Below are 24,119 nucleotides of genomic sequence, written 5' to 3' on the forward strand. Positions count from 1 at the left end.
AAATTATTTGTACCTCACAAGTTAAAAGCAAAAATATATAAAACAACAACATGAATTCCAAAAAATAAAAAGTCATAAACAGTCAAATGTGTTGATGCAAAAAAACATGACTCATTTGGAAAGCAAAAACTATTAAGACATCCTGCAACGTTTCTATGCCTTTCAGTTTTCAGTCTTCAACCAACACTTGGAACAGAACCACACTCAAAATACCACATGAATCGGAGAATGTTTTCATCAAAAATATTAAGGCTGAATAGTGAAAATAGTAAGAGATGCAAGAAAGTTAAATTTTACATACAATCCATATCAGTATTGTAACTTTGTTCAGTTTATTACGAAAAAAAATACATATAAAAAATAAAATAAAAAATTATCTTCCATGAAAGTAGTTTACTGTTTTCTTTTTCTCTTTGTCATGCTAACTGTTAACTTCCTCAAAAAATTCATATTAACCAAATGCATACTAAAAAGTAAAATTCTCTCAATCTTCCTTGTCTTACACTTCACTTTCCATTATATTTTTACACCGTAATCAAACAAATCCTGAAAGAAAAATAACTGTGTTAATGTGGCTTGCAAAAGACCAAGGGTTGACATAGTAAAGATGATATGCTCCCTCGCTGAGTGTGATATTCGAATTCAAGTCTTACTGTTATATGATGCAACTTCTCTTTCCCCTATTCCCCTACTAGCAATTGTAAAAACAATTGCAGATTGAGACATAATAACACTACATTTTGGTTGATTTGATTCATCTACATGATTGAAAGCACAAATCATGTGTCAACTCTGAACAATGATTCAATTGAAAATGCACAACACCCCCAATTTACAAAGCCAGTCTTTAAAACTCAAAAATGAAACAAGGCCAACTGCTGATGGGACCTAAGTTTCTCCATTCAGAATACAGTATAAACAAATCAAGGCAGAGTCAAACTTGAAAACTTTCAATAGCTTTATGTTTTTCCCCCATTACTATTACAACAAATGCCATATCAAAATGTTTCTTGCCATTCTGGTATGATCTTCAATAAGAATGACTAACTTTCCCTCCAAAACTTGGAATGCCAAATTCCCTTGTGAAGTCCTTGTGTATGCGGTGTACCTAAAAGATCTTTCACAACTAAACGAATATAATCTGAATAACATTGAGGCGTCAAGAAATAATGTCTGGATTGGTTATATAAGTAGATCAGTCCATATGAATACACAACAATCGGGATTAACAAAGCCATAATATTTGGGTTACATAAGGGAAACGGGAGGGCAAAAAAAAGGCATGTTAAATAAGTTCCTGGATTTCAATACATAGAATACAGCCATCCTAATTAATACCCAAGAGATTTAGGTATTGAAACTGGATTTTGTGCCTTGAAGTTCTCAAGTTTAGATCTGAGGTCACTGTGGAAAGAAATCAGTGATTTCTGTCGACTTGCAAAGGCAATGCCAAACTGTTTGATCTCTTCTTCAAGATCTTTCCTTCTCTGTACTTCAGTGTTCAAATCCTGCCAAACCTTTTCCTTTTCATTCGTAACTTGTTCAAGTGTTTGAGATGAACTGGAAACTGTTTGGAGCAGAGAGTCTCGTTCTTCTTTCAAGAGATGGAACTCCCTCTCCAAGCTATGATATCTTTCCTTAGAATCCTCAAGAAGATGAGTATTGGTATTCAACTCTTTTGTCAAGCTCTGGTATTTTTCCTTGATTGTATTGAGATCATTACCCAGCTTCATCTTCAAACAAGCAATCTCGCCTCCCAAAGTGCAGTCCTTTACCAAAATCAAAAACTAAATCTTAAAAATAGGACAGATATATACCTGCAACTCTTCCAGAAATTTCAGCTGAAAAGTAGTTCTTATCATCTAGGTTCTAGAATGTAAATTTCAAGCAGTCAAACTAGCTCAAATACAAGTTTGTTCACTTGAAAGTGTCCATGTTGGGAACCAACCTAAGATGGGTAATTAACTGCCTTCATCAAAAATCTGTAACTAACACATGCACTTCCATCTAATTACATTTTTAATGCAATTAAGGTGATTGCCTTTTTTTGAGACACGAGGTGATCTCTTAGTTCGCTATATGATTTTTGGTAGTTTACATCTTGATTAAGCATTTTATTTTATTTTAACAAATTAACATCATCCATTGATTTCACTAATATGATATGCTTTTCTTTACAAGCTACTACATCGGATTACAACTCCACTAATAGATTAGCCACAATTTTTTACATCAAAAAAAAAAAAAAAAAACCACTAAGAAGAGTCACAACGATGATGATGGAGATTATGTTTTTGGTGATGATGACGCTTATTACTAAGCTCTTAAAACAATGCATCCATGAGACTAGATGTTTAGCTGTTTGCACTGTGGTTCATATTACAACTCAAAACATTAGTTTTTGTTAGATGTGAAAGTGATGTTTTATGACTTTTGTTAGATGTTATGTTTGTGGTTTTTAGAAGTTTTTAATGTTGCGTTTAAAATTTTTCTCTATATGTTGAAGAGAGAAGAGCATTTGATAACCTTTAAAAGTGGGTCAAATAGGAGCCAAATAGATTACTATTGAGTAAGAAAAGTGAACCGTCTAAAATGCAACAACTGTAAGATAATTCTTGGAGAGAGCCTAATGTCTCAACATAGGATTTTGGAATTAGATTTATATTTTAAAGGGCAATACCAAGCTAAGAAGGAAAGTGGACGTCGTAGGACAAGATGGTGAGACCTAAAAGGGGATAAACTAGAAAAATTTAAGAATAGCATGGATAAAGAAGGTACTTGGGACTTGGAAGATGATGCTAACACTATGTGGAACTTGATAGCCAATTGTATGAAGAGAATCTCAAGGCAAGTCCTTGGAGAGTCGAAAGGAAAGGGACCCAACTCTAAGGAAATTGGATGGTGGAAAGAGAAGGTTCAAGCGGTAATAAAGAAGAAAAAAGAGTGCTTTAAAAAGTGGAAGAAGAATAGAACTGAGAAAAACCTTAAAAGCTACAGATTTATTAATAAGGTCAAAAAAGTAGTGAGAGAAGCTAAGTTGAAAGCTTATGATGACCTATACACTAGACTAGATAGTAAAGGACGGAGAGAGGAGAATATACAAACTTGCTAAGATAAGAGAGAGGAAAACAGGAGATTTTAATCAGGTCAAGTGCATCAAGAGTGAGGACTCTAAGGTGTTGGTGAAGGATGAAGAGATTAAGGAGAGGTAGAAGAACTATTTTGAAAAGTTGTTTAATGAGCAACATGGAGGAAGGTCAAAAGGGGAGGAAGTAGTCAGTAATAAAGAAAACCAAGACCACAGGTTCTATTACAGGATTAGGAACTTTGAAATGGAGATTGCACTTAAAAATATAAAATCGAATAAGGCTTTAGGACCTAATGATGCCCCTATTGAAGCTTGGAAATGTTTAGGTAAAAAGGAAGGTAATTGGTTGACTAGGTTATTTAGTAAGATTTTGTTAACTAGGAAAATGTCCAAAATTGCAACAGCTATAGAGGAATCAAACTGATGTGTCACATAATGAAAGTTTTGGAGAGAGTGATAAAACATCAATTGTGAGATATAGTAGAGGTGTCAGAGAATCAATTTGGATTTATGCCTAGTAGGTCAACAATGAAAACAATCTATCTTTTGAGGAGAGTAATAGAAAAATATAGAGAAAAGAGAAGAGATAGTCACATGGTTTTTATCGATCTTGAGAAAGCATATGATAGAGTGCCTCGAGATATAATCTAGTGGTGTTAGAGAAGAAAGGGGTGACAAAAGGTTACATTGATGTGATTAGGAACATGTATGAAGGTGTGGTGACCACTATTAGATCGTCTGCTGAAGAGACAAGTGAATTTTCAATTATTGTGGGGTTACACCAAGGACCAATCTTAAGTCCTTATCTTTTTGCTTTAGTTATGGATGAGTTGACAAAAAATATTCAGGATGATGTGTTATGGTGTACGCTTTTTGCAAATGATATCATGTTAGTAGATGAGACTAGAGGAGTTAACACTAAGTTGGAGACTTGGAGAAAAGCACTTGAATCTAAAGGATTTAGGATAAACAGAACTAAGACAGAGTATATTGAGTATAATTTTAATAAAAGTAACAATAGAAACAGAGGAAAAGTCAAGATTGTGAACCAAGAATGTGGTCCATGAACTAAGGCGAGGTAGCTTAAGTGGAGAAGTGCATCTGAGGTACTGTGTGATAAACGAGTACCCCCTAGACTAGAAGAAAAGTTCTAGAGCACAGCTATTAGACTAACAATATTGTATGGAACGGAATGTTGGGCAACTAAGAAACATATAAATAAGATGAATATTGATAAGATAAGGATGTTAAGATAGACGTGTGGCAAAACTAGAAAAGACAGATTTAGAAATAAGTATATTCATGAATGGATAAAAGTAGTACCGATAGAAGATCAGTTGAGAGAGAATAGATTAAGATGGTTTGGTCATATACAACGGAAACCAACAGAGGCAGTAGTGAAGAGATGCGATACAATGACGGTAGCTGGAAGTGTTAGGGGAAAGAACAGATCTAGATTGATGTGGGCTAGTGTAGGAAATAGAGATATGAATCTCCTTAATTTAACTAATCATATGGCCGTTGGGAGAATCAAGTGGAGAAAAATGATTCATGAAGCCGACCCCATTTGATGGGACTTAAGACTTGGTTTGATTTGGTTTGATTTGGTTTGGTTTGGCTTATGTTGAATATTACTTTTATGGCTTGTCCCTTTGTGAAATGTTGAATGTTGTTTTATGATTTTAGAATTTTAAAAATAGAATTTTATGGTGAAAACTTTGCCTATATTAAAATTTTGCTTATCTTCTACAATTTGCCACTCGATTTGGTGAGGCACGAGCCTTGCCTTACGCCTTGCACTTAGGCTCCAGGCACCTCAAATGCTTCTAGAGAGGGGTTCGTATAGACAAGCACATCTACATCTATCACGAAAAGAACAGGTGGAAGATGAGCTAACATCCTAAGCCTACCACAACTTTTGAGGTTCAATGGCGGATGCACTACACCTCTAAATTCATGGCTTTTAACAAACAAGCAAACATTGTTTGTAACAAATGCTTGAGATCCCCTTCTTTGTCAGCTCATTTGAGACGGCTTTCAAAGATATCTACAAATGTATAAGCTTTGTTTCCATCTTCCAATGTGTTGTCCTACTATATGTACCCAAAATGGCACCACTAATGGAAGGCCACCATGTGGCACTATTTTCCATCACGGAGAGAAGACATAAATCCCAAGCCACTTTGTTTTAAAACCCAAACCATTGGGTGTAATGACTACAAGGTGAGTTTGAATCAAACTAACAACAGCTCACATAATAGTTCGCAAAAAGGAAAAAACAGTTACAACTCAGTCCCTACTTTCTATCCAGCTGCCACTGTCAGGCAGCAATAGAGGAAAAGTGCTCCAGCCGTGATGCACACCTCACGACAAGATATCAGGATTTCTTGATGATTACTCCCATTATCCTAGGTAATGTTGTGCCCCACTTAAGGTAATGTTGTGCCCCACTTTGGTTAGTGGGGCAAGTGGCTAGAAATGGAGAATGTTAGGGAGCATAAATAGGATTTATAGAAGGTGGTGGAGTTGTAGAGATGATTCAACAGAAAACTTGGGAACTGAGGTTGATAGTGGCAAGAGAGCACAAGACACGTGACATTGTCTCATCAGGCAAGCAGGAGTGTATTCGGGAACTAAATATACAAGAAATGAAGGCACGGTCCAGCACCACAAACATCGAATTCAACATTCAATCAACTCAATTTGGCCCATCACCTCTATCGTTACATTGTCATAGCTCCAACAGCTTATTTGTCATTAACTTAGCTTCTATTGCTTTGTTTATCCTTTAGCTAACCCACAGCTTTTACACTATCCAAATCTGCAAACCATTACTATTCATCAATGGTAATATTTATTGCATTTGCTTAGTATTATCATCCTTTATTCTAGCGATTTCAAGGCAAGTTCTACACTCCCACACATAGGACATTGTGAAGCCCTCATCATTGAGGCAAGAAAGAACCTTCGAGGCGTTTAATTTTGTCAATTTAAACCATAATCTTTTGATTTGTTTTCAATCTAAACCATCTGTCTATTTTTATTAGGTAAAATTGACAGAAAATGATATTTCAACAATTAAACTCAATGAAAAATAATATTTTTAGAAATTTTTCGTATACCTACATTGAATATAATGACTAAAATACAATTTTTTCTTCAGTTTTAGTTAACGAAAATAGGCAAATGGTTTACATTGAAAACAAATCAAAATATTAGGGTTTGAATTGACAAAATTAGAAACTTAGGATTTATTTTGTTAGAAGACTCAAACTCGCCCGCCCGGGGGGGGGGGGGGTGTGTGGTGTTGGGGCTGGACGATATTTTTTTTTTTTTTTTCGAAATCGATGAGCTAAATTACTGCTTATTAACATCCAATTTCACATCATAATAACATGAGAGGTAATGATTTAAAGTAGAGACCCAATATCATTTATTGTCCAGTGAAATGAAATATAACACTATATTGTAAGAGGGAACATGTTTTGCTGATATTATTAAATTATTAAACTTGTCAAATGAAGAGGCATAATATATAGCACAACCAATTAGAATACCGTAAGCCCGAAAATTGAGGAAAGATATACTAACATCAAAATGGAGAATAATATCAAAATTGACAAGTGACTTCTTGATAGTGGTGACCAGGCAGCTACCTTATATTCCCAGTTGTGTAGTAGATTGCTTGACAGATTATTGTCATTCATTGGTGCTTCTGATAGTACCAAGGATGTAATTGTGCTGCTCAACCTCTCACAAAGCAGTTTGCTTTGTTCTTGAATAACAGTATTGTTCTCACTGGATCTTCTTTGGCCATCTATAACCATTGAGAAATGGCTTTCCAAAGTTGAGAAAAGACTTGTACCAATCTCGCTTGTGCTAGAGAGTAACTTTGAGGTTGAAGAATTCTCATTGGTTACAAAACTCTGTTCAGGTTACAAAAGAACAAATAGTTAACATTGTCTTATTGAGCTCTTTTGGTAAATAAGGTTGAAAGAGGCAAAAATGAGGTATAGGTTTCACCTGCAAACTTGACAAAACGTCCTTATATATATCTTTACAATTCGCCACAGACTCAAGCAGTTGTCGAGGAATTTCTTGGATTAGTAGTGCCTCTTGTTGCAGTTCTGAAATCTCCCCCATTAACCGTTTATTCAATAGTATTTGTTCCATGTGATTTCTCTGTAATAAATATTATCAATACATAAAATGTCATGTATGCATGAGAAATATAATCGTGGCTGAATACAATGGTAACAGGAGATTGAAACAAACCAAAATCTGGTTATTCAATTTCATCAATAAAATTACTTTAGTCATGATAGCATTATGGAAAAATATGTATAACTGACAGAAACGAAGAAGAATTACTAAATGAACAAAGTTGGCAATAGAAGAGAAGGAATATTTAATATTGAAAGGAAAATTCAGCAATGAAATTTTGAGTGCCTGTGTGGACCAGGAATCTGTCACATATGTAAGGCGGGGGGATTTACAAGACATATCATTTTATCACTCAAACATGGAAGCAACAGGCGATGCACCATTGTCTATTCTAGACAGCATCCACAATTATTAATGAACTACAGGGGTGGCACTCACTACGTGAGTGCAAGTGACGCATGTACATCGGAAAGTAAAAGAAATGGGAGAAAAATAAACAACATAACTATTTTACTGGAATGTAAGAAAGAAATACCCCAATGATCATTTTTTTTCAAAATGAATAACTAGCAGTTTGTTTCCAATTATATAATTAATACTGAGTTTCCAATATAACTGATTTCAAAGTATATATGTAATTATTGCTCTTCTTTGGTGACTGAAGATTGGTTGAACAGGTTCTGACTTTTTAGCATCCATTCCTAATATCCATTTGAGTCAATCCCACTAAATGACTCTGAACCTACAAATACATATGGGACAAAGATGCTTTTGGATAATTTACCCTTAGAGATACTTTAGACTTATCTCTAAGTGCCAGTTTCCATATTTACCCTTAAATTCAACGACTTAACTAAAATATTCTTAAGAAACTTGTTTTGGATAATTTTGGTATGTGAAAAATCTACAAAACATCAAAACCAAGGATTCTCCCTTTATATTTAGTATAAATAATTCATGCATAAACCTCATGACTGAAATTATATGATTTGATGATTGAAGCAGGTTACCACTAAATATTAAAAGAAAAACACGAAAACTAATGTGAAACAACAGAACCAAAGGAAAGTTTGGCTGGTAAGTTCAGTTAGAGTATCTCCATTATTTTTGGGTCTTAAAGAAGAATCATGGTGTGCAACATTTTTATTGCAACGAACAGGTTTACTTCCCTTCTTTCTCTGAAAACTTGTGCCTTCTTTCTTTTGTCTTTTTGGTACATGGGACAGGAAAGAAAGAAAACAGGCCTCCCAAGGACATCCTAATCTCTTGATAAAGTCCAACAAAATAGCTCAAAGAGGATTGCTGGAGATATCTTGTTTGAGGATGTGTGTAACTGTATTAATGGAGTGAGTACACTGGGCATGAGGGAGGTTGTGAAGTACCTCCCTCAATAGCTCAACTAATTCTTAGTAAACAAGCATGAACACTCAAAAGCTCGGCTCAGCTCGGCACATTTACAGCCCTAGCCAAGGACACACACCCTACCCATCCCTAAGTACTCCAGCTTTGATACCATGTTATACGGTCTTGGATAGAACTAAACACCAAAAGCTAGCTATTGAGGTGAAGGTACCCTCACGCTTATATGCTTAACATTACTTTAGTACTCGGGTGATGTGGGACTTCACTTCACAAGGTAAATGAGACAAACTCTTAAGTATGTGATTACTATTTTGTACTAGGAGCAGCATTCTTAAAATAAAAAAGTGGGCAATGGTAACCATAACTTTTGGAAAGAGAATCCCTCTATTTCCTATAGCAGTAATGTATTACTCTTCATCATCAATAAACACATTTAAGAAAATTGTTAAGAGCCCTAAAACATTGATCAACTTTATGTTGCTTCTAGCAACACTGATCAAATTTAGGCATTTTAAGGTAATTAACAAGAGTAAATAAACATAATTGCAATAGACTAACCGTGAGTTCATCTTTTTCTTTTGTAGCAAGTTCCAATTGTCTTTTGAGATGTTGGATCTCTTGCTCGGAATTTTTCATTAAGCAACCCTGATAGAGATAATAACGAGTCCAAACTATTATACATAGGTATTCATGTCCAACAAATTATCCATTTACATAGACATGGAAAAAAACTATTGCTACAAACATCTATTATCATGCACTGAGTCTGTATCAATTTTAATAACCAGCATTGAAAAGAGGCAGCCTTATGTCACTATGAGGATGAACTGCATTGCTTTTATTGACCCCACAAAAAGAGTAAGTAACAGCTAGTAGACTCTCATTCAGGCTACTGAAATAAACCAAAGGCTGCTGACTCCAAAACCAACGTTATATATGTACTTATATTTATATGAGCAAAATAAAATGTTAAAATTACATTAAACACAGCTTTTTTTTTCTAAAAACGAATACAATCCCAAACATTGGAACTCAATGCTGGAAACAAGATAAAATCACCAAAATATTCACAATTGTTTATTTGATCATCAGTTAGATAGATATTGCAATAGAAAAATGAAAATGCCAACCCAAGTTCAAGTTGACAACTAAAATGTACTGCAAGATTGAAAGAATAGTTAGTAGTACTCACTAAGAAGCAAAAGATTATTCTTTAAAACTTGTATAGAGACCAATTCTTGGTTCATGGTGTAAGAGGAAACAGTTTCAGCATCATTATCATTAAATTTAAACATTCTGTTTCAAAAGTGTTTTCTATTATTCTCCAAGTCACTCGTGTCAAAATAGTCATATTAAGTTGTATGAGGAACAACAAATTTTTTATAGTTATGAATAAAATAACAAATGAAAAAAAATCAAGTACGAAAATTAAAAACGGACCATGAAATCAATGAGTAGGATGGATGCTTAAACATGAACTCACAGGAGTGATGTCACTGGATGGAAAAGACTGAACTTTTCTTGCAGGAGTCAGAAGTGAATCAAAGTCTGCTTTGTAGCCATTGTTCATTTTTAACCATGTGTCTTCATCAGCAACATTACTTAATGTATCTGGAAGAGGACTATACTCAGGTTGCGTACAATAATTTGATCGTTTCACAACAAAGGCATTGGGAACTGCCTTAAAACAAGGGGTTCTAAAAGCATCTTCCTGGCATATGCTATGACTATCACTGGTTTCTTCCTTGAGGTTTGCGAATTCCTGGACAACCACCAGTGATATAATTCAATTAACTATCCCAGGAACACAGAAAGGAAAATTTGTAATACCTCAATAAAAGAATAAAACAGACATTTTTTTTTGTTTCATGGAAAATAAACACCAGTGTCGCAATTTCCATACCACCCAGAGCAAAACAAAATAAAGGCGAAGGTTTATATAAAATATCCATCAGACCTCACCAGTCTCAGTTTTGTAGCAAGGATAGACTTTGTATTAATCAATGAGATCGTTTCAGGAAATTTCTTCTAAAAACAAGCCGTCAATTGTGGACATGTTATTAGCAACCTGATTTCAGGCAAAAACCATGTCTGAAAACTTAAATTTGTTGATAGCAACAACCTGATCCAAAGCAAGTAAAGTAGGCAAAGAATTTTAACTAAATTCCGTAGTACAGGGTAAAGTTATGGAATATACTTCAAAGACTTCCCATGGTAAAGATATAGGATATACTTCAAAGACTTCCTGTTAATTCAAAAATATATCTTTCACAGAAACGTATCTTTCCAACCAATGGGAAATATTTCTCCTGTTACATGAATCCAATTTTCATTTTATCCAAGAAATCTTTTTCTCGACAAAGTCTATGTCATTTGATCAAACAGCCTCACGTTAGATAGGAAGAGATTTGATAACTACTGATAAATCTTGGATAGAGTAGTAAAACAGAAAGATATTTATGTACAGAAAGTGGAAAAATGACTGCTTTTGCCCAGATAAGTAGTTAGGATAAATAAAGCCTAATTGATTAAAAGTGAACTGATATCTATGAACTTTTTCTTAGTATATTACAAACTCATCTATTCTGATGAAAGTGAACAGGATAAGAGGATAAAGATGGTTTATTAAACAGCATCAATAAACATTTTAAAGACATTGCACTGTAAAAGTTTACCTGGCTAGACTTTTTATCGGAATCCGAAATAGTGACAAGACTATTGAGATTGTCAATTTTCATTTGTTGTTCCCTAATGCATTGATCTCGTGCTTTGTGTGATTTCCTCTCCTCCTCCAGTTCCATAGCAAGTTTCTCACGCTCTAGCTCATACTGATGAATGGACAACAGACAAATAAATGCATGCAATGAACAAATTACAGTAATAGAGCTTACTGTACAATAAAATAGGCATAACTCTACAAAATATAAAAGTAAAAATAACGATAAAAAACTGCCTTGAGCATGTCATTCCGCAATTTCAAGATCTCTTGCTCCAGCACTTCAGCTCGAGATCCCTGAAAAAGATGTTTACAGCATTAAATTTGTTCTTTGCTTGCCTTAGCATGAAGAAAAAACAGAAATACGATCATTCACCTGAAGTTTGTTACGTAGATCCTCTATCTCTAGTTTTTGTCGCTTCAGTAAGGCAGCATCTGTCAAAATCTACAAAAAAAAAGAAACAAAAAAAAAATCAACTCCAATTAGCCATACCATTAGATTTGAAAGAAGCAAGGAATCAACTTTAAAATAATAATTATTACTTTAGATAATATGCTTAATCATTATTTAAAAACTATTTGCAAACAAAATGATGTCAAACCCAGAGGGATCAGTTAAGTTAAAACACGATAATTTACACAATCAAGGCAAGCTCTCAATGAACAAATCCATAAATGTTTAACTTTTTGGCTTTCAAAAATCTATGCAACCAACTTGGTGATTAAACTGCAAATACACAAGGAAGTGGTGCTATAATGCAATATATGATATAAGTAAGATCCTTCAATTTATAAACATTGGAAAATGTTCCATACTTAATATTTTCAAAATCATTTTAGTTTGATGCCACCCACGTTAACATTTTTAACATTCTAGTTTAGCCCATTTCAACTAGTTCAAGTGTAAAGTTCCTAGTTTTTTTTTTTTTTTTTTTTTAACAAATCATTATTTTACAATGACCAAAACCAAAAATGAAGTCAATATTGAAACTGGAAACTTAAGAAAGAGGTAACCATCCAACCAACTGTAAGCTACTTTTCAATTGGATACAGCATGAATCATGTAAACCATCACATTTAGGTTTTCTCTTTGGCTCAACTCATTTAAAATTTATGAACTTCCGCATGATAAATTACAAACCATAGGAAAGAAATCAATATACAAAAAAAATTAAGAATATTCAACATGCCCTCATCTCAAAAATAAAAAATTCTAGGAACACTTCAGACACTAACTTCTATTAAATCCATATTATATATTACCTTTTACAGCTAGATTCTACTAAAAAGTATGTCAGCAACAAACAATATGGCAGCTACAGTAACAAAAGTATATGTTGAAGTAAAATGTTGTAATCTTACTAAGTTGGAAAAGAATTGAGTGTTATTAAACCAAATAACTAACAAACCTCATTCACTTGAACACAATTTGTTATTCTCTTGGCTCTGCTAGCAAATTGGAGGGTTCCTTTCGTTTCCTCTATGTGAATCTGGATGAAGTAGCCATATTAAAACCATACTATAATGTTAAACTTGATGTAATATATATATATATATACACACATATAACTCGATAACATATTAATAACCTACCTCTTCTGGTGCTAAAGTGCAAATTATAGAAGTTTTGGCATTGCCACCAAGAGCAGGTTGAAGTATGCGAGTGAGCTTACTATCCCGATAAGGAATGTGTCCCCTGCATTTATATTTTGATTCATTCAGACAGTTGTTTTATGAGATGGATTATTAACTTAAGGAGGCCAATACCTTTGCTTTGCACCATCACTTAGTTTGTTAATCACATTGCCAAGAATCATTAAGCTCTTATTGATGTGTTTTCCTTCCTTCAGACGTACTCCACCAGCTCCAGTTTTAGCAATCCGTTCAGACCCAGCTAAATCTACCAAATTCTAGTTCAAAAAAAAAAAAAAAAGCCAACAATAATAAATTTAAATAGAATATGAAGTTAAGATATTAAAAAAAAAGGATAACAATTAAAACAAGAAACAAATATTATAATATATGTGAAATGGTATGCAACAATTAGCTAATCAATTTCTGAACAAGGCAAGACTTGGAAAAATACAAACCAATACAGCAACACGAATTGCGTCATCAGAACATGAATCCTTTCCCTTACTTTCAATTACCTGGCACAAATTAATAAATAAATAAAATCAATGTTCTGAGTAAATGCCACAAAGAAACAGCTTTCAACATAGCAACATTTCCATGAAACATCAAGGACATACCATCCTAAATATTGTGTGAGATCTACTACTACGAACATTCATGTTTGTCTCACCAAAATGCCGATTAACTGTAAGAAGAAATTTTAAAAGTAAATTTTAGCATTCAAATAGGGAGAATGATGCAAGTATAACCAGCCGAAAAGGACCTATTCCAGTTGAGGGTCAAACCTTCTCCAGATTCGATGAGCTTAAGCACTTGTTCAGCACTATTCACAATTTCCTCCCTTAGACCTGCAACAAATATTCCACGCTAGAAAAGAAAAATATGTGATGTTATTACACGGTTGACAGTTCTAAAAAAAAACTTGCAAAAGTGTCATTTTCTGTCCACAACACACCTCCAAACTCTCATGAATTTGCAATTTCTGGTTCTCTATAGCAAAAAGATCATTAATTTCCTCATTATAAATTTCCATGTAAGAAACCCGAATGAGAAACTCCCGGTCAGTCGTCTGAGAACATTAAAACAAAATTATATAAATAAATAAATAGTATATGAAAATTCCTAGATTTCTCAGCACATTACATCAAGAAAAACAGCATAGTGAATGCCATAAGAATGGTGATAGTGGTGATGAGGATATTAGTTGCTAAAATAGACAAGATATTAGCAATAATTAATTTAAAATAATAAAAATACCATTTGAATTTTTGTAAATATATCTTTTACAGCCCGGTGAATAATTCCTGGGTCATTTGCAGAACCATTCATTGTGAAAGTCTTGCCACTGCTGGTCTGCCCATATGCAAACGCAGTTCCTGCACACATCATAATGATTAACTTCAAATCAATGAAAATGACGAATGTTATTAATAATAATATGACATGATTCTTTACCGGCAGTTGGTTAAGAAGAAAAATAAATAAATAAATAAAACTAAAAAATAAAATTTTCTCAATAGCTTAACACACAACTAAAACATGAAAATGTTTGTTTCTTAATTGAAGCAAATCTTTTGTTTGTCAAAAAAAACAAATGAAAGTAAGAAAAAATATTCAAAATTATATTTTCTACTCATTCAATGAAATTTTACGCAATTAAAATCAGACAAAAAAAAAAAGTACATCAAATCAAGGGGAAAAAAAAAAAACTTTGGCAGACATCTAACTATTCTCAGCTCAAACCATTAGTCGAATTAGCTAAGGCTTTGTTTAAAAATCATCGATTGGAAAAAGAAAGGAAAAAATGAGCTTGTATTTCAATTGCTTATTATTTTCCCTTTTTGTAAATTTATACTAAAATCCATGATGGAAGCTAAAACACAATTGGGAAAATAAGAGGGAAAAAGGGAAGCATATACCATTGAAACCCTCGACAGCAGCGTGAATGATGTCCTTGGTAAGAAGCTTGTAAACCCTTTCATTTGTGCAATCTTGATCAAATACATAATCTGAAATCCATTCATTACAACAAATGATTCCTTAAACATATCTATATATATAAGTACAGAGAGAGAGAGAGAGAGAGAGAGAGAAGTGGATAGTATATTATATACCAAAAGCATAAGAAACTCCAGAGATAGGAGTGCCGAGGGATTTGTGAAGAGATATACGATTGTCTTCGACCTTCCAGAAAGTTCCATTGGAGGTCTCCTCCATCACAGGAGGTCTCACTCTCACTGCTACACATATCTTCTCCATTTCTCTCTCTCTCCCTCTCTCTCTCTCTCTCTCCCCTCCTCTCCTCTCCTCTCCTTTGTTACAAGGAGACGACTGTTGGATCTGATTCTGTGGTTTGAGTTTCAAATCGGGCGGGCGCTTTCTGTTGTAATTTTGAAAATATTTTGGGTAAATTACAATCACCTCCCCTCAGATTTTTAACAAATACAGGGACTTTTTCGGTGATTTGAATAATTACAAAAATCTCTCTTATTTTAACTGACATTATCAAGATTTTTCCATTTCATCAAATTGATACAAACGACGTTACTTGTATATACTAAATGACTTTATTACCCTTGCTTTGGAGCACGAAAAAACGATAGTACCCTTTATACCCTAAATCTCTAATTCACTACATATTCTGATTGATAATCGAATTTGTAGAAGAGAGAGAGAGAGAGACGAAATCTTTGGAGAAGACCGATCGGTGTGAAGAAACGACGAAAAAACGTGAGATTTTGGTTTGATCATTGTTGCCAATGCAAAATATGAAAGAGATTGATTAGTGAAAAGTTGTTTTTAAGGCATACAAGTAAGATTTTACACCTTTCATATTTCGAATATGAGAAATTTGAGTCTAGGGTTTACAATTTTTTTTTTTTCTTTTTATATGGATTTTTGAATTTTTTTTTTTTTCTTTTTATATAAAATTTCTAACTATATGGGTTTGATTGATGATATGTATGTGAAAAAGGTTTCTTTCGAAAATATACATTTAGGACTTTTATGTTTTTTGCAAAATTTATCACTGGAAAATAGGGATTTTGTTAATTGTGTGTTAAAAATATTGATGTAGGGTTTTTTTTTTTTTTGGTCTTCTTTTTGTTATGATTTTTGATTTTATGGTTATTTTCGTTTTTTCCTTGTGAAATTATGATTGAATGGGTTTGGTTTATTTGCAAAATTTGGGGATTTTTATTAATTTACTTTTAAGAAATAGTTTTGTTCTTATTTTTCTTAGAAAAATTGATTATGAAATTATGATTGTATGGGCTTGTTTTATTTGTAAAATTTGGGGTTTTGTTAATTTCATGTCAGAAATAGGTTTCTTCATTTATTGTTGTTGCTGTTATGAAATTATGATTGTATGGATTTGGTTGATTTGTAACATTTGGGGTTTTGTTAATTTACTGTCAAAAATAGTTTTCTGCTTATTTTTCTTAAAAATAATGATTTAGGATTTTTTTTTATTCTTTTTGCTATGCAATTATGATTGTATTGTATGAGCTTTTATTTATGTTTGTTATGAATTTGGGGATTTGGTTTTATTAATTTACTGTCAAAAACAATTTTCTTCTTAATTTTATTAGAAATAATGATTTAGGGATTTTTTTTTTTTTTTATTCTTTTTGTTATGCAATTATGATTGTATAAGCTTTTATTTATGTTTGTTATGAATTTGGAGATTTGTTATTTTTTGTATGTATTCTACTTATGAATTACATTTGGCTAAGTAATTGTTGAATGGAGTTGTTTTTTTGTAATTAATTGTTACTCATTATGATCACAGTATGGTTGCATTCCCTTATTTTGATTTAATCATCAACTATAAAGGCAAAGTGGGTAGAGTATATGATGTGGATCTAAATATGTATTGCTACATTGATGCTTTGAAAGATGTGACTGCAACAGTCATCTCTCACATTACTTGTAGTAAAGCAATAGCTATGACATTGCATTGTGATATACCTAGTTTTGAGAATAGGAGATTAATAGAAAATGATCTTGATGTATTGGACATGTTTTATGTGCAAGGTAGAAATAAAACAATTACCTTATATGTAGATATTGCATATTCTATTGGCATGGAAGATGGTAAAGATAGAAATGATGTTGGAGATGGAAATGGTGGAGGTGATTGAGTACATACTGTAGATGTATATGAAGAGCACCATGAGGACAATGTCCATGGGTTTAGTGATGAGGATATGGATTGGAATGAAACTGTTGATGATGAACATGAATCAGATGGCACTGAGAGTTTGAGTGGTCAGGGTAATGAGGAGTCAAATGAAAATGATGATGATAGTGATTACCATTCTGGTGATGATGAAGTAAAATATTCGAGCAGTGATGATGTATTTGATGGTGAAATCAGATGATGAGGAGAGTTCTTCGTTAGTATGTAAATCGTTGATATAATTTTTGTGTATTCCTAATCTAATCCAGTCGTTTTCACTGCAAACAGAGAGAGAACAATTTTGACATTACTCGTATTTTACAAAATTTTGACTTACAAACAAAATATTATTTTCTGCCCAATTTTTTACTTCTTCATTTAAAAAAAGAAATGAATTAAAGGGGCTAGTATATGGGGGCCACTTTTTGTTTGTAATGATCCCTCGAAAATGTTTTTAATTGGGGATATTTTGTGACATAATCGGTGGGACATCTTTCATTGCAGAGTGCAAAGAATTTTTTCCCCATTTCTACTTCTGCAAGTATTCCCCCCAGAGTTTGTCTCTGTTTTTCGAAGGAGTTTTCCTCTTAGATGAAAATTCTCTACATTCTATGAAATGGCCCCCTTTTCTATATATAATGTCGACTTGCTGTTAGAGAATGGAGTTTTGCTATATTTGGATGATAGATTCTCCTGTTGGTTCTAGTGAGATCAAAAAATCTGTGGTTGGAGGTTTGGATTTTCTTTGTACATTGAACCATGGCATAAAGGTGAGGGTTTCCATCTTCATAGAGCTCCCTTGCGACAAGTATGCAGTATGAAAGATAGACTAGTTGGAGAAGGGATTGGAGGAGCTCTAGGAGTTGTTTTTTTGGCAAGGGCATTGTGGGTAGGTAAGGAAAACATTCTTGGCATAGAAACAGAAAGAGGCTTGGCGAGGCATTTTGTAGTGGTAAATAGTAAACTTACACTAGCCGTACAAGGGCTCCCTATTAGTTAAAAAACTTGGTGTGAGTTGGTGTTGCTGGGGGTGCACTGTCACGACCCAAACCCGCCCCTATAGATTTAGCGTCGTAACCGGCCAGTAATCCTAGGATTACCAAAGGCCTCTAACCTGAAAATCATATAAGAGAGGGGCTGCGAAAACAAATATATAAAATACATCGTCCATTGAACTGTGTAGACATACATAAGACAAATAATTTCAAACTTTATAGATATATATTTATATAGTCTCATCCACATAAATCATACAACACTGTACAGGTATTATAAAAAGGGACTTAACCTAGTGTATGAACGAACAAAAACAAAACAAAAGCATCCTTAACGTGATTCACAAAACTTGACTTCTTCAAATAGGAACCTCCCTAGAAGGCATGGTGGCTAACCCAAACTCTCCAGGCAGCAGCTTAGGCCTGGTCACGCGCCTGCTCACCTACATACATAATATACGTAATGAGCGAAAGTCCAATGAATAATAACAAAGTAAAATGTTAAATGAATGATGTCACATATCAAATTCAGAAAACATAAACATATTCATATTCTTATTTAGAGTTCAGAGACATATACTTATTCAGTTTCACAGAGGATCATACATGGTACACCCATTAGCGCTAACAGATCAAATACAGAGCATGAAAGGTCATACTTGACCAGTTCCATTTAGGAACCTCCAGTATCGGGAACAGATAACATACTTATGCCACAGTATTGTTACCTCCGGACGAGGGCCATGAGACCATGGTATTATTACCCTCAGGCAAGGGCCATGAGACCATAGTATTATTACCCCCGGGCAAGGGCCTTGTGCTCATAGGCCTCGGTATTGTTACCCCCGGGCTAGGGCCTTGTGTTAAGGATGCCACGAGTACTTGTTAGAAAATTGGACAATCATTCATTGTACAAAATATAACATTTCATAAAATACATCTTATTTCATCATACAGAAAATAAATAAAGTTGAACATAGCTTTATTAAGTTATTACTCACAGGTGGAACCAGAAGCAGACAGACAGAGTAAACAAATCAAATGGCTTATGGTGCGTGACCTACACAAACATAACAGATACACATATTGAAACACATACCCGGATAGTACTTAACTTATTTCATTTAGTTCTTAGTGTGTTTCTAGTCCTTATCCTCATTATTATGTCTTAATCATGGCCTAGGAATGCCTAGTGTGTTTCTAGTCCTTATCCTCATTATTATGTCTTAATCATGGCCTAGGAATGCCTAGAATGCAATGAGGGTGCCAAAACATGCTGTTCAACACTTGGTCAAATTTACTGAAAATAGGGTCCCTGTTCAAGCGTATCTTTCTTTGCTCGAGCGGAGGGTCAAAAACAAGGGTGGTCGCTTGAGCGCAACTTTCATTGCTCGAGCGGTCTATAAATTCTGCAAAAGTATTGGTTCCTTGATTTTTCTACTTGACGCACGCTCGAGGGTCGCTCGAGCATGAGACTGAGGTCTTCACTCGAGTGTAACTTTGGTCGCTCGAGCGGTCTACAAAACTTGTAAACTTCTGGGAGCATGCATTTTATGCTCGAGCCAACTTTTGGTCGCTCGAGCGGAAGTACAAAACAAATAGTGGTTGCTCGAGCTCAGGATCTGTCGCTCGAGCGGAGAAGCAAAATTTTGGAATTTCCAGATTTGCTTCTTAGCTTCAAAACTCGAATTCAAACCAACAAATCATGTTCTTTTGGGCCCAAAGCTTAAGGAAACATGTGTAAACTTGGAAAAACATTGGGAATTCAAATCATTTCGCAAAATCAAAGCTCAAAAGCATGCCAATTGTTCAAAATCAAATTTGAAACTTTGAAACCACAACATGCACGCAATGGTATGGACTCCAACGTTCTAAAACATGATCAAATGAGGTGTTTAACTCAAAGACATGTTGAATTCTTAGAACAAGACCAAAAAGAGGACATTTAAAAGCGAAATTCTTTGAAATCAACTTCTCAATGCCATGAACTATGCATGCATGCATGGTTTGAGTTAATTCTAGCTTAATTCTCTTGTCAATCCACCTCTTTCACTTGAATTCTTACATGAATTAACTCAATTACACACTAAGGGTTGGATTTCTTACCTTAAGTGCTCAATTATGGTTTATGCAAAGATGGTTTGAGCTCACAAGTCAATTATTTAATTTCCCTTCCAAGTCTCTCCAATTCTCGAGCTTAGATGTGAAGTTCTTGGTCTCCTCTTCTCTCTCACATCTAGTTGGCTCAAAAGGTTGAAGATGAGATGAGTCTAAGTGGTGTATAGGCCTTATATAGGCTTGATTAGGGTATTTAATTAATTAGGCTTCCCACTAATCAAATGAACATGAATTATTCTAATTATTTCGTTCCAAATCAAATTTCAATAAACTTACCATAAAATTCTAAAAATTCTAAATAACACAAAAACCAAGTCAATTTCGTGATCATATGTCGATAAGGCCTTCAATTCACAGAACAGAATACAAAAGCAAACAAATATTTCTACGATAGACAGATACAAATGCAAACAACATATAACACATGCAATTAACACAAAACTTCATCTTAATTACTTATTCGGCATTCTTAATCATGGTTTAACAGTTAATCACAGGTCGAGATTGTTACAAGCGCTATATTAATATTACCAGCGCCTCCCCAGCCCTAATCTGAGTCGTCCATTCATCGATGATGGACACGTGTATGATGTAGTTAAAAGAAAGTCACACCCGGGCCCAAGTGTGAATGGTGTGAGTATTTTTGATTCCTTTGTCGGGTAATGCTTTACATGTGTTGCGTTTATAGCAGTTTGTGTGATTGTAAAGTAAATATATTTTCAGATTGAGGCCTCGTTTGGGAACAGGCTAATTTAGTAACTTTTTGGCTATTTGGCTAAAATATGAGCTAAAAAAAACTAGTATGTTTGGGATGACTTTTTAGTTTTTTACGAAAAGATGTGCAAAAAGTAGAGAGAAAAGAGAATCTTTGACTTTTTGGTATGGGTTGTTGGCTTTTTGGCTAAACAGGAGGGTTCCCAAACGAGACCTGAGTGACATAAAGCAAATGCGGGAAAATGATTGCGCTTTTGAATTCTTTTGAATTGGGAATCTTCGTTCTTACTCATGGGCCAATTTTACTATTTATTTGGTACCAGAAAACATTTTCCTGTGGAAAGGAATATGCTTTTGCAGTGGAATTGCTATTGTGGTGACGTTTTTTGATACCTTGTTGCATCCCTCTTTTTCTGTCTTTTTTTATTGTTGATTGTATTGGTATACAATGTTGTACTGCTTAGAAGAGTATCCCGAGAATTACGGGCAGTTTACTCAAATGCGTGTAGATCATTTTTTGACGTGGCAAATAGGACTGTGGGAAAAGAGCCGGCAGTCAGTTTCAGCGAAGTTTGTTCGTGGCTTTCTCATTTTTGTCCCTCACTATCTTCAAACCAGTCTGCACTGTATACTCTCTCAATTAAGAAAGAGAAGTAGCATTAGAAAAGGGAAAGATTTTTCCAAATGTACATAGGTTCAGAGCTACATTGAGAGACTATACAGTGCAGACTAGTTTCAAGATAGTGAGGGACAAAAATGAGAAAGGCAGAGTGACAGCCCATTGTGTTGCTGAGGGATGCCCTTGGAGGATTCATGCATCTTTTGTTCCAGATGGGATCACTTACAAGATCAAAGCCTTGGTACCTAATCACAGATGTAGTAGGATGAACCAAAATAATGAAGCAATATTAACTTGGATTGCCAAGAAATTGGTTGACATTTTTAAGGATAATCCACACATGGGGTTAGATACTATGCAAGTGAAGCTTAACAAGCTGTGTTTGGAATTGAGGCTTCAAGAATGCAATTATATAGAGTCAAAAGGAGGTGTAAGGAGGAGCTAGAGGAGTTGGAAGGTGATCATGGGAGCCAGTATGTGTTGCTACCAACATATGTTAAGGAAATTAAGAAAACCAACCCTAGTAGCTTAGTTGTCATAAATTATGACCTGCCTCCTACCCCAGTCGCAGAAGATAGAGAAGAACCAGACCCTATTCCTCAGTATCCATTGTTCCAAATGATCTTCATATCATTTGAGGCAATGAAAAAAGGGTTTATGGATGTAAGCCCTTCATAGGGGTGGATGGTTGTCACTGGAAGGGTCCTTATGGTGGAGTGTTAATTTCAGCAGTTGCCTTATATGGAAATAATGGTTTGTTTCCATTGGCATTGGCAGTAGTAGAGGGTGAATGTAAGGATAGTTGTTCTTTCTTTTTGAAGAATTTGAGAACAATCACTACAAAAAATTAAGGCTCTGTTTGCTTGTTAATTCAAATCGATTTTCAACACGTGAGATCGCGCATGACGTTTGGATACGACGTTCAAAAGTTGATTCCGCGTGTTAATTCAAATTACATTTTGAAAATCTATTTGGCAGCTTGTATCTCCCTTTCAACGTTTCTGCCTTCTTCATCGTCTCTGCAACTTTCACGTGAACCTCATTTACATCAGTCCTTCAGATTCATCACTGGTGGCTTCTCTGTATCAAACATCCGTACTTCAGATTTATCACGGGTGGGTTTCAGAAGTCAGACTCATTTTATAAATAATGAATCCACCCAACCCGCTCTGTACTGGTATCATATTTCACAAATCGACTGAGTTACGATTTGTGCGTTGTGGACGATTCTTATTACGGGCAACCAAACAACGACGACTGCGAAGTGAAATTACTCACAAATTTATTTACATATTTTGTTATAGGGAAATTATTTGAGAAATTCATCTTAATTTATTTTTATTTTTTTTTAGGTCAAATTTATCAAATTTATTGTCGAATCCGACGAGCAAACAGTGGTACATTCAATCAGTATACACATTCCATCGCCGGTGATAACTATTCAACTCCCACTAATCTGGTAAATAAATCCTTCATTCTTCATTTGTTATCTGAAAATGATTTCAGACGAGTCGATAAATGATTTCATTCTTCATCTTTCATCCTAAACTGTTTCAACTTTTTTGTTCTTCAAGAATAGTCAGTAAATCAATCTTCATCTGTTATGCATAAATGATTTCGAAGAAGTTGAAATCAGTTCCTAAATGGTTTATAAGAATTTGTAGAGGCGTATTTTCCATTTCAGATCGGTTGTTATTTTAAATTATGAACTGTTTGAACCTTTCATCGATCAAAACCTGAAACGGCAGTGCCTGGGACACCCGGTCGGTCGTCCCCCGGCTCATCCGGCCAGTCGATCGGCCAGTCAACCACCCGGTCCTCCCACCTCTTCTGGTTTTGTCTTCCGGTTTTCCATTTCTTCCTTAATGGTTTGAACCTACCGGTCCTCCCCTCAACTGTTTGAACCTACCGGGCTTTTTTACTAATTTTTTTTCCTTAATTTTTTTTTTACTGATTTGTTTCCTACTATTTAAACACAATGTTAACTGATTTTTTTTTTAATTATTTGTGGTTATATTTCTGCTATCTGAATGTTTTTTTTTTGTGGTTATATTTCTGCTATTTAAATTCAATTAATCTGCTACGTACTTTTTTCCTCGAAATAAAATCATCTGTTCTTTTTCCTTTATTTGTGTTCTCCTTCAAACCATTTTGCGCTGTTATTCTTGTATATCCATCGCAGACTACTTTAAAATACTTTGTTATGCTTGTATATCCATCCCAAACTAGTTTAAATATAATTTGTATGTTTATAGATGGATGGAAATAATTCCGATGACAATGAGAACACCAAAATGTGGACGCACATAATTAAAACAAAATTAATAAATATGTTGAGAGATGAGGTTAGAAACAATCAAACAACGGGCCGTACTACTTCGTGGATAATTAGGCATTGGAATCATTATGCAAATCAGTTGCACAACATATATGGATTTTGGTATACAGGTGTCAAGGTGCACCAAAAATATCAGTGATTGAAAGCAGATTACCAGACATTTAAACGACTACAGGCACAGACTGGTATG

At 34.4% G+C, this 24,119-nt stretch overlaps 1 protein-coding gene across 3 annotated transcripts; it reads right to left on the reverse strand.

Moving 5' to 3' along the window:
• Positions 1–420: 420 nt before the first annotated feature.
• LOC145788659 (kinesin-like protein KIN-7N) lies at positions 421–15,329 on the reverse strand. Of its 3 annotated transcripts, none has more exons than XM_082912438.1 (18): positions 15,080–15,329; positions 14,885–14,974; positions 14,223–14,341; positions 13,921–14,034; positions 13,751–13,832; positions 13,583–13,650; positions 13,421–13,480; positions 13,098–13,240; positions 12,924–13,026; positions 12,740–12,820; positions 11,707–11,775; positions 11,568–11,627; positions 11,290–11,442; positions 10,098–10,376; positions 9,173–9,259; positions 7,112–7,270; positions 6,745–7,014; positions 421–546 (listed from the first exon to the last, which is right to left on the reverse strand). In XM_082912438.1, the coding sequence occupies exons 1-18, from the start codon at positions 15,222–15,224 to the stop codon at positions 517–519; spliced, it is 2,112 nt and encodes a 703-aa protein (XP_082768564.1). In that variant the 5' UTR covers positions 15,225–15,329; the 3' UTR covers positions 421–516. The 3 variants fall into 3 exon arrangements, with proteins under 3 accessions (XP_082768564.1, XP_082768559.1, XP_082768563.1); XM_082912433.1 differs by lacking the exon at positions 421–546 and adding an exon at positions 1,160–1,769; XM_082912437.1 differs by lacking the exon at positions 421–546 and adding an exon at positions 1,600–1,769 and having other exon boundaries at positions 6,680–7,014.
• Between the last annotated feature and the right edge of the window lie 8,790 nt (positions 15,330–24,119).

Source organism: Camellia sinensis, unplaced genomic scaffold (genome assembly GCF_055761805.1).
Source record: "Camellia sinensis isolate YWXY unplaced genomic scaffold, ASM5576180v1 Unanchor3, whole genome shotgun sequence".
Classification (NCBI taxonomy): domain Eukaryota; kingdom Viridiplantae; phylum Streptophyta; class Magnoliopsida; order Ericales; family Theaceae; genus Camellia; species Camellia sinensis.